This window comes from Nilaparvata lugens, chromosome 14 (assembly GCF_014356525.2).
Source record: "Nilaparvata lugens isolate BPH chromosome 14, ASM1435652v1, whole genome shotgun sequence".
NCBI classification, from domain to species: Eukaryota; Metazoa; Arthropoda; class Insecta; order Hemiptera; family Delphacidae; genus Nilaparvata; species Nilaparvata lugens.
The window spans coordinates 13417343-13430121 of record NC_052517.1 but is presented as its reverse complement, the minus strand read 5'-3'; the positions used below and the strand labels follow the sequence as shown (position 1 = coordinate 13430121).

At 31.2% G+C, this 12779-nt stretch overlaps 1 protein-coding gene across 1 annotated transcript in view; it reads right to left on the bottom strand.

Annotated features, from left to right (window-relative positions):
• Positions 1 to 6805: 6805 nt before the first annotated feature.
• The window catches only part of LOC111054874 (activating signal cointegrator 1 complex subunit 2 homolog), a 146846-nt gene continuing 140872 nt past the window's right edge, over positions 6806 to 12779 (bottom strand). The window contains exon 7 of the mRNA XM_039440779.1: positions 6806 to 9269. Within this exon, the coding sequence (XP_039296713.1) occupies positions 9193 to 9269 (77 nt within the window). The 3' untranslated portion in view covers positions 6806 to 9192. The remainder of the gene's footprint in view (positions 9270 to 12779) is intronic.

Genomic DNA, 12779 nt, shown 5'->3' with positions numbered 1-12779 from the left:
GATAAAATTATATTTATTTATTTTTATTCTAGGTACATTGGAAGAGGCTGTGGTTCATGATTGCACAATGCTCACTGTTCACAGAATCAATTCAATTCAAGAAGCTATCAGTTGTATTCGAGAGAATAGTCATTTGTGATTAATACTTCTCTCAAATACAATTCACTATTCTCAATTACAAGTGATTACGTCTCAAATAGAATTGACTGTTCTCATCCACATTTTACATTTCCTCAAATACAAATGACTTTTCTTATCGAAAATAAATTGATACTTCTCAAATACAATAATTATTATAAGAAAAGGTGTAGTTCGTCTTAGTGAATCCTGAACCTCATATACACTGTGTCCCAAGAAGAGGGTCACCCATTCAATTCAATATAACAAACCCATTCATGCACCAAACTTTTAAAAATTTTACACAGTTTACAAAGTAGGTTCCCTAACCTCCATAGAAACAAAATGGCGGCATATTGAAGATTTTACTAATTTATTAAGATTATTATAGTTGGAGAGCTGAAATATTTCTAGAACCTACTTTGTAAACTGCGTGAATTTAAAATTATTCAATTTCCCAGAAATTTTAAATTACAATGAATTGGTAAAATTTTCAATATGCCGCTATTTTGTTTCTACGAAGGTTAGGGAGCTGAAATTTTCCAGAATATTTTGAAAACTTCTTTGTAAAATGTGTAGAATTTGAAAAAGTTGGGTGCATGCATGGGCAAGTAGCCTAATATAAAATTTAACTTGTAAACCTCTTCCTGGAACACGGTGTATATACTGTACATATTTTTCCTTTACTAGATCCAAAGCAATTTCCATGAAATTTAGTAGGATGGCAAGAATGATGATTGTGTAAAAAATTATTCCACAAATTTTTCAATAATATTTTATTCAATTAAAGACACACACACACACAAGAATAATGATAATATTATACTTAACAATGCTACAACACATTTGAATTAGCTCAAGTGGAAAATCAACTCAAACTTCTTACTGTATTTCCACCAATTATACAAACTTTCAATCTAAGATGAAAATCTAACATAGAATTTAAATTCAATGATGAACAATACATGAATTATTTTAAATCATTTATATTCATCAATCTACTGAGAACAAATGAACCAATTTCAAACATAAAATTCTAAATTCTGAAATTTCAGATGAAACTCTAGCAAATGATTGAAATTCAATAACAAACAATACAACAAATCATTTCAAAATTTTAATTCATCTATCTACTGAATACAAATAACACAATTTCAAACACAAAATCCTAAATTCCAGAATTTCAGATGAAACTTTAGCATAGCATCAAAATTCAATAATAAGCAATACAACAAATTATTTCAAAATTTATATCCATCTATCTACTGAAAACAAATGACCCAATTTAAAACAAAGTTCTAAATTCTAAAATTTCAGATGAAACTCTAGCATAGCATTAAAATTAAATAACAAACAATCAAACAAATTATTTCAAAATTGATTTTCATCTATCTACTGGAAACAAAAAAATGTCCCAATTACAAACATAAAATATTATTGATTATAGTACATTACTGAAACTATATATTACTGACAACTGGACAGATCTACAGTTTTGGAAAATTGTCCTTATAGTTATATTCATATTATGAAGCCAGTGGGATTGATAAAAATGCAAGTGGAAAATCAACTCAAACTTCTTACTGTATTTCCACTAATTATACAAACTTTCAATCTAAGATGAAAATCTAACATAGAATTTAAATTCAATGATGAACAATACATGAATTATTTTAAATTATTTATATTCATCAATCTACTGAGAACAAATGACCCAATTTCAAACATAAAATTCTAAATTCTGAAATTTCAGATGAAACTCTAGCAAATGATTGAAATTCAATAACAAACAATACAACAAATCATTTCAAAATTTTAATTCATCTATCTACTGAATACAAATAACACAATTTCAAACACAAAATCCTAAATTCCAGAATTTCAGATGAAACTTTAGCATAGCATCAAAATTCAATAATAAGCAATACAACAAATTATTTCAAAATTTATATCCATCTATCTACTGAAAACAAATGACCCAATTTCAAACATAAAATTCTAAATTCTGAAATTTCAGATGAAACTCTAGCAAATGATTGAAATTCAATAACAAACAATACAACAAATCATTTTAAAATTTTAATTCATCTATCTACTGAATACAAATAACACAATTTCAAACACAAAATCCTAAATTCCAGAATTTCAGATGAAACTTAGCATAGCATCAAAATTCAATAATAAGCAATACAACAAATTATTTCAAAATTTATATCCATCTATCTACTGAAAACAAATGACCCAATTTAAAACAAAGTTCTAAATTCTAAAATTTCAGATGAAACTCTAGCATAGCATTAAAATTAAATAACAAACAATCAAACAATTTATTTCAAAATTGATTTTCATCTATCTACTGAAAACAAATGACCCAATTTCAAACATAAAATTCTAAATTCTGAAATTTCAGATGAAACTCTAGCATAGCATTAAAATTAAATAACAAACAATCAAACAATTTATTTCAAAATTGATTTTCATCTATCTACTGGAAACAAAAAAATGTCCCAATTACAAACATAAAATATTATTGATTATAGTACATTACTGAAACTATATATTACTGACAACTGGACAGATCTACAGTTTTGGAAAATTGTCCTTATAGTTATATTCATATTATGAAGCCAGTGGGATTGATAAAAATGCAAGTGGAAAATCAACTCAAACTTCTTACTGTATTTCCACTAATTATACAAACTTTCAATCTAAGATGAAAATCTAACATAGAATTTAAATTCAATGATGAACAATACATGAATTATTTTAAATTATTTATATTCATCAATCTACTGAGAACAAATGACCCAATTTCAAACATAAAATTCTAAATTCTGAAATTTCAGATGAAACTCTAGCAAATGATTGAAATTCAATAACAAACAATACAACAAATCATTTCAAAATTTTAATTCATCTATCTACTGAATACAAATAGCACAATTTCAAACACAAAATCCTAAATTCCAGAATTTCAGATGAAACTTTAGCATAGCATCAAAATTCAATAATAAGCAATACAACAAATTATTTCAAAATTTATATCCATCTATCTACTGAGAACAAATGACCCAATTTCAAACATAAAATTCTAAATTCTGAAATTTCAGATGAAACTCTAGCAAATGATTGAAATTCAATAACAAACAATACAACAAATCATTTTAAAATTTTAATTCATCTATCTACTGAATACAAATAACACAATTTCAAACACAAAATCCTAAATTCCAGAATTTCAGATGAAACTTTAGCATAGCATCAAAATTCAATAATAAGCAATACAACAAATTATTTCAAAATTTATATCCATCTATCTACTGAAAACAAATGACCCAATTTAAAACAAAGTTCTAAATTCTAAAATTTCAGATGAAACTCTAGCATAGCATTAAAATTAAATAACAAACAATCAAACAAATTATTTCAAAATTGATTTTCATCTATCTACTGGAAACAAAAAAATGTCCCAATTACAAACATAAAATATTATTGATTATAGTACATTACTGAAACTATATATTACTGACAACTGGACAGATCTACAGTTTTGGAAAATTGTCCTTATAGTTATATTCATATTATGAAGCCAGTGGGATTGATAAAAATGCATTTTTAACGTTTTTCTGTTTTCAATGCCCTATATAGAAGATAGCTGTGATTCAGATATGAAATATTTATTATTATTGCAGGGTGTCCATTGAATCAGGCTCAGAAAATTCCCGTACATTTCCCGCATATTCCATGTGTTTCCCGGTTTTCCTCGCTGGTTAAAACACATGATTTATAATTATGTGAAAATATAGGTTGGGGGGGGGTCTTTGGTTTTACTCAGAGGGAGGGTCAATTTGGAATATTTTCAAATAAAAATATTTGAAAAATGCACAAGTATGTTTTTCATCAGAATGTAGCACCATTATACGATTAAGTTATACTGTACACTGTATTTTGAATAATATAAAAAAAATCAATTTAGTAGAAAAAACGATACTCCCTAACCTACTCTTTACCCTTTGAACCGTTGTGGTCCGGTGGTCATTCATGTTTGCAATATAGCTCTGATTTTTCAATATATTTTTTGGATACATTAGTGAAGTCTAGAACCAATTTTGCATGCAAAATTTCCAATATCTTCCGATTGCCACATTTTTAATGTATATAATCCAAAATTCCTCTGGGCGTAACTTCAAGCTCTTCAACCTAAGATCAGAAAGCGAACAAAATTACGCCCAGAGGGATTTTGAATTATACATTTGAATTGTGGCGATTAGAATATATTGTTGATTGAAAACTAAAATTAATTTGAGTTTGATTTTTTTGTTGAAATTTTACTCATTTTTGTAACTCAGAACACATTAGATATAGAGAGTTCCGGATGATTTCATTGTATTCAGAATTTAGTAATATGAAAAAAAGGCAAGAGCAAATTCAACTGTCAGATGACAAGGAGGAAATAAGCTGGAAACGAAAATACGAGGTGTTTGGTCCATTCTGTATCCATCACAAGGAAATTTTGCATGCGAAAATTGATTTTAGAGTTCTCTTATGTATCCAAACAATATATTGAAAAATCAGAACTACAATATTATATTAAAAGCACACCCCCTTTTCATGTCTATACTGACTGGAGACAGGACTGATATTAAACATCCCCTCCCTCAGCGGAAGGACCTACAAAAAGGCAAGGAGTGGAACTAACGTAGAGGTCACGAGTTTGTGGGTGGAGAGACCAAACCTCACCACTGTTCAAAGAAGGGCAGCCATTCTGGCAAAACTTCTTGAGAGAGATGAGGCTTTTGATCCTAAAAAGTTTTGGAGGAGCAAAAAAAACCCAAGAGACCAAAGATGGTTGAAACTCCAGGCACAAATGTGGGTCGAGAGGGTGAGTCAAGGATGGCAAGGCGCCCTAGAGGCAACTTGGCGACCCCTTCCTCAGCGGAAGAACCTTCAATGAAGGCCAGGAGTGGAACTCACGTAGGTCACGAGGATCAATCAGTCTGAAAAGACTGCCAAGCATATCACACTGGATTGCGACAAGCAACCAGGTGATGAATGGGATGTCAGCATAGGAAAAAACTCCTGGTTCCTGTAAAGGACACATGTATTGGTTTGCCTAACTAACATACTACTTGGGGAACACAATAAGCTTCGGTTGACGTGTGGGGTTCTTTGAACCTTTGAATCCTTGAATTCGTCCCTTCAAAAAAAATTATAATAATATAAAACAGAGCATCTGTTCTGAAAAACATAGTGTGTGATTTGATTTACAATCAATAATTTCAACATCGATAATACCTACACCAGATACGGAACTACACCTCAAATAAAGGTATTCCCACATGCCGAACCGAACCTTGAACAGCGTAGCGAATCGTACAATCCGCCGTGCATCGAGCCGTGTGCAGCGAACATAAGCCATATGTTTCAAATGTTAACACTCAGCTGTTAAACAACCGCCGCGCAGTTCTCCGAACCGTTCGTCGTCCCACTAGCCGCTCTTTTAAACAATCTCCACGCCGTTCGCCGAACTTTTCAGCCAATCAGAGCCCTTGATTAAAATTCGCCGTGCTGCTTGCGGTCCAATTTTGGCTATCCATCACAAATGGAAAACATGTGGATACTTTTGCGAACATTAATACAGTACAGGCCTCTTCTCATTAATTTTATTTAATCTATATTTTGAACAATTCATTGTCATAAATAATAAATTTATAGGAATCGTTAATGTTCAATGTAAATAGAATTTCTGAAAAATTATTGATTGGATAAATTTCAATATTAGAATATTGTTGAACAAGAACTCATTATCATGACAATTATTTCCTTTTAAAATTATAATAATTTTGTTATTTTAAACTAATAATTAATTTCACCAACTAACCATAAGTGGACTGGAATAGATTCTGTAATTCCCATATTCTATTTATTTTGATAAATACTACAGCATATACTCTCAAAAAGTGACATCTTTATAAATATTTTCCACTTGCCATCGATTTTCGTTGGTAATAACATTGATCATTGTTATTTCACGAAAAAGTGGGTATAGTTGTACAACTTCCCCCAAAAGGTGTCTGCTGGTTTGGTCTATGTTTTGGCAACCCAAAAGAACTTACTTATAGTCTGTGTAAAATAAGTTGAGACTTGGCCCTCCATCCGATGAAATTACAGGGTTGCCAATTCGTGAAAAGTTGCAACTTTCTGAAATTTCCCATTCAACGTGAGAGTTGAATATAGAATATCATCCCCGATATCCTAGTAGTGCTAAAAAAGTTTCAGGGTTGAAGGATTGAAAGAAAATTTAACTTTTAATTAAATAAGAAAAATTGCAAAGATTTTTTTTATTTTGAATATCACTTTCTCTTAGAATCATGGGGCGTCGTAATGCGTAATCATTTTTGATCAAATAACGGGGAGAATGTCTCCTTTCTATTGGTGTTTGGATCATTTCTATCCGACCTATAGATATTTTTAATTAATGATTATGTTCGTCAATGTCGAGAAATTTCTAGCAGAGAACATGAAATTTTTGATAATTTTTTTTATAAAATTATTATGCATTACAACGCCCCATGATTCTGAGAGAAGTCATATTCAAAAGAAAAACAAATCTTCGCGATGAAAAAGTTGAATTTCCTTTAAATCCTTCAACCCTGAAACTTTTTTAGAACTACTAGGATATCGGGGATGATATTATACATCCAATTCTGACGTTGAATTGGAAATTTGAGAATGCAATTTTACAGGAATTGGCAACCTTGTAATTTCTTCTGATGGAGGGTCAAGACTCAACTTATTTTACACAGACTATAGGTGAATAGGACCTTTTTAGGCTCACCAATCCATACTATAATAAAGTGAAGAACTGACTTATATTAGTACAGGATGGGAGAATTAAGTTTGACGCATCATCACGTCTGAACTACTGGACTTATTTACTTATTTACTGGACTTAATGAGAGATGAGAGGTTCTCACTGAACAGAAAATGGAGAGAGAAGGTGCCCCCCGGAATACCGGAGAGCTATTTTTCATGCACTAGGCCTCCTGGTTTCGAGCTCCCCCGGCGCATCTGGGTGACATTCAAGAGGATTCAAACACAGCATGAGAGATGCAATGCATCATTTTTCAAATGAGGACTCCCCAGTATGTGACTGTGGGGTAATGGAGCAGACAGTGAACCACATTATATTCCAGTGTGAGAGACGTGCCTACCTGGGCGAGGCTAACGACTTCACTGCAGCCAGTCACCAGTCATTTCATCCCTCTACGTGCACTTATAAATGTTTGAAATTTTAAAATTTGACAAAAGATGCCAGATGCTGGCTAAGTTGAGCTATTCCCTAAACTCCTGCTATTTGCTAAGTCTGTGTTAACTCAATGCTATAGTGGTGCATTAGAACAAAATTAGCAGACGAGATAGCATATAGCGCAGGTTTGAGTCCCTAACTCTAGCTAACTCTTTTGAAACGGCAGCCATATTTGTTTCGGTCATATTTGGTAGCAAAAGTGAGGTTAAGAAATTTGAGTTAGACAAATTATCCGCTTGGACCGCTATTGCAGTTAGCTTATAGCAGTTGGTTTTAGATGGGGCGTTCACATTCCAGAGTTATCAAATAGCACTTTAGCTGGCTAAAACAACATTGTGAATACCCCTATCATAGATTCTATTGAATTGAACACAACTTATCATAAACATTATGTGTTTGTGAAGTTCCATTAAATTCGTCGGTAAAATCTATAACGATAAAATTATTAACATTTTGTTAATAGCTTTGGTGTAAACGCAGCTTTATATTATACACATGGGCTACATTTTGGACTGTTGTCGGAATTAGAATTGGATCTGTTTGTGCTCAAGTCTGTGTCACTATTCTGAGAGTTTTCCAATTCTGGATAATTGAGTGAAAATCAAATAATATACACAATACAAGCAGAAGATACAGAAAAAAATTGGTACATGTTCAATAGCAAAATATGGTGTCTCCTTTCTTCAGTTAATAGAACCAAATCAGTAATACCAGTTGAAGGTAATTATTGAACAAGCTTATTGAATTTGTTTTTGCTTTATGATATCACTATATAAATAGAAATATAAATGAAAATCTCAGTACCCTTTTTTGAAATATTTTATCACAACATGTTTCAAGATTGATGCCATTTTCAAGTGATATGAAGTAAATCATACTAGATTTTTTATTCTATAACTATTTATATTATTATCGGCTCATGATATTATTTGTATTATATATATTAATTTATTTGATGGAGCAAACAAGTAGTGCAATATTCAGGAACAAAACCAGCTAGGCCTACTAGCTACTACCCGAAACTTCTTTCACAGTATTTCTTGATTTTGTTTGAAATAGTCCAAATATAAATCATCATCTTAAGTTATTATTATTCTAATATATTATTCAGAATAGTCTATTCAACAATTTTCTGGTTACTGTATTCTCGGTATTCGAGTGAACAAATGAATAGGTATTATGAACTTGATAATAATATGATACAGACTTACTAAAAGTACCTTCTTACAGTTACTGCCTATAGGTCTTAACTGTAATAATTAGAAGTATCTTCAAGTAAAAAACATATATGTTTCAAATCAAAGGGATCCTGAACGGAGTATAACCTTAACTGTGACCCTTGCCCATTGGTAGTGTGTATGTGAGACAATGATGATTGACTGTCAAAAGCCCTACCACAGATTGCTACCTATAATAATCTAAAATGAATTTTATGAATGCAAAATAGACAGCCTTCAAACCAGCAGTTCCAGTATTTCACCACTCATGAATGATTTTTTTTTAGTTTTTCATAGCATAGAAATCAATAAGAAATTTGCATTTAAGGTAGGCCTATTCATCAATAATTATCAATAAATAACTTATTCCAAATTAACAACAATTGCAATACTTATAGATCATTCCATTCTTCTCTATCAAAATAATTATAGCTCACTGCAGGATAAAGTACATAGAAAAACAAGCATATCTGCTATTATTTGTGTGCTGGAGAGTGAGGATTTTCGATTCTGGTGCCAGTTGTCTCCAAGTTAATACTTACAGCACGTTCAGTGTTGCTGTTGTGCATTCCTAATAGTCTTAGCAGATATGAATCTGCCGCTGCTTTCTAAATGTGTTTTCAATTCTGGGAAAAAGAAAGTATATATTAGAAGAGAAAAAAATTATATTAGGCTACATAACTCTTACTCCATAATAAATTTTATTTATTTATTCCTTATTTCATATGCATATACAATTCAGGTAAGAAACAACCTAGACCAATCACTATATACATTGTAATATCACATTTTCTCAAAAAAAAATCGAGTCTTCAATTCAATATTCAAAAATATCAATAAAACTTGATAGTAAATATCGGTATGTAATCGATATTTGGACTCAACATCTGCCTAATAATAGCCCAGTCAATAAAGGTTTTTTCGATCCGAAAATTGAATAAAACTGAACATCTGCCTAATAGCCCAGTCAATAAAGGTTTTTTCGATCCGAAAATTGAATAAAACTGAATCCTTTACCATCGATAGAACCCCAGAGGGTCATTCTCCCAAAAGTCCCAAAAAATCGCCTTGGAGCTTTCCCCCCTAGCCCCCCTCAAAGTTGAAAAATGCAGGTAATCACGGAAAATCAATTATCTCTGAACTCATTGATTGGAAACAGTTCTATTATAATGCCATTCGATTCATTACATTATGGACTACAATAATTATTAGTTAATATTCATTTTTTTAATAAAATCAACAGTTTTCTTGATAAAATAATATATATGTAAAAATTTAGGGGGTTTGTGATTTCATTTTTTTGTTTTCTTTGATTAACTTCAAAGCAAGTAGTTTTAAAGAAAAATGAGACAATAATTAATGAAGCCACTCTCATTGCAAATCCATTGATGTATATTGTTATTTATTTGCGATTCGACTTGATGCCGTGGAAAGGGAAACAGTCGACGCAGAACGGTGCGGCTGACTCTCTTAGCCATAGTAAACAGCAAACTGGAAATCAATTATCTCTGTAACCATTAATCGGAAAAAATCTATCATATGTCATTCGATTCTTTAAATTGAGGACTACAATATTAGTCGGATTCATTTCCTCAATAAATTGAACAGTTTCCTTGATAAAATAATGTAATGTGAAAATTTAGGGGTTTTTCGATTTGATTTTTTTGTTTTCTCCGATTAACTTCGAAGCAAGTAATTTTAAAGAACAATGTGACAAATAATTAATGTAGCCACATTCATTGCGAATCCATTGATGTATATTGTTACATATTTGTGATTCAAGTTGACGCTGTGGAAGGGGAAACAGCCAACGCGGCTGACTCCCTTCAGCATAGTAAACAGAATAATACTGCTGTCTACATTGCATCTCATTTACACTATGGCGCTCGGAACAATTAATTTTGTCTATTGTTTTGACATGCGCTGTATATAGGTTTTTACTTTTCAATACTCTAAAAAATATTACAATTTTCTTGATTTAACCATGCTCATGATAAAAATTAGGATTTCGTTGTTTGCTCTAAAACATTAGCTCTAAATTAGTTTTCGTTGATAACTCTAGTTTCAGATATTGATGTTTTTCAACGAAGTTTCATGATATATTATGTGTCTGACTCCTTCATCTCATCCTTATTTTGTGAAAAATGAAGATTCAAAATCTCTTTTCATAACTTTTCTTGTGTTTTATCTTGTTCCATAACTCTTTATAATTTAAACACTTGATAATGGAATGAATATCATCAGATCACGTGAACAAAAAAATAAAAGGGTGTGCCTACCTGAGATACTACCGTATATGATAACACTGTACTCCTGATAAGTTGAAAATTTTCAAGCTGAAAGTAGATTAATTTGTACCACATTCGGTTCAAATATTAACAAATGTTACCAAATATTACCAATACTATCACATATGGTGAGAACGAATTACTCTGAAGCTTTCTATTCTCACTGAACATAAAGAGGCAATAACAAGCCAGAATCGCTGTTCTGTTCAAATCATTATTATCAGAGCTTTCAAATTGATGCTATGTAACTATGGATGTTAACCCCATCTCACAATTTCCCTATTTATCCTTATCCTGAGAGAATGAAGTAGTTGATCTCTATAATCAAAAAAATTAATGTACAGTCCCTATAATAAATAGTAAAAATAAAAAAAGATTTCTAGTAATAATGCAACTTTTTCTAGGTATGAATTTCAAGGCTCATAAAATGACTTTTTCTCAATCACAGGCAGAAATTCCAATGATCATCATAATAGTAATTTAATGAAAAATTTTTGTATTGTACATTGTTCGACATAAGATAAGCTACATCTTCAAGGTAATCAACGCATTTAGGATTATCATGTTTATGAATGAAAGCGAGACTGTGATAGAAGATTGGTCAAACTGAAATAAAAACATTATTCCACACTGTGGAATATATAATATAATATAAAATATATTATTCCATCAAGAAAACTGTCAATTTTATTGGAAAAATTAATATAACTGATATTGTAGTCCATAATGTAACTAATCGAATGGCATATAATAGAACAGTTTCCGATCATGGTTACAGAGATAATTGATTGCCCATGTTTACCTGCATTTTTCATGTTCTAGGTGGCTGGGGCGGAAAGCTCTGAGGGGATTTCTTGGGACTCTTGGGAGAATGACCCTCTTGGAGGGTTCTATCGATGGTGGGAGATTCAGCTTTTATTTAATTTTCGGATCGAAACTGCTTTTTTGGAGCTTTATTGACTGACTGGGCTATAAGATTTATCAACTATTCTGATGTTGAATAACTCACTGTAATAAAGTTCTCTTTCTGAATTAACAAATAATTATGAACAATATGAAGGTTAAAAAAATTTAAAACCGATTAAAAATAAAGCTTTATTGAGAATAATAAATGTAAATTGTAAACTTTTATTTTTCGATTCGGGAGGTTGGCAATTGATGACGTGTCTAGGTGGGGCTTTGGAATTTTCAGGCTCTTCTCTCAAAGAAAAATGGCTAAAGGCTTGTACTAGATGTGTTTCATCCTTTTGAAATTTCTCCATATAAGTGAAGTTTAAGATGTTTTAATTGATATCTGGATATTTTCATTATTTTCTCAATTTGTGTTGAATATTTTGTGTAATATTGAAAGCCTGTAGCCAAATAAATGAGTTAAATATGAAAAGATAAGTATTTAGCTTGTGAGAAGCTTTTGTTCTAAGTATCAATTTGTTCCTATTGAATGTTTTTGCATTTTCAATTGTCCCAACTTCATGAAAATTATAATTTGATTTGTTCTGAACTGGACTTCTTGGCATTTAATCCGTTCATGATTTCTCAAGATATTGTTATAAATGGAACCAATAACTTTCCTTGGATGATAGGTGAAAACTATCAAACCTTTTTGGACAAAAATATGTAGCACGGCAACATTGATGCTTGCAATAGTTTATACTGTGGTTCTAATTAAAATATATTGTTTTGATACATACGATAAGTCCAGAACCAATTTTTTCATGCTAAATTCCCTTGTGATGAATACAGAGTAGCCCGAAAACCTCCTATTTTCAGTTCATTTTCCAGTTTTCAGCTTTTTCAGCCAAATCCAGTGATAAAACTGAAAGATCTGTCAGCTGTTGCCTTTTTTTC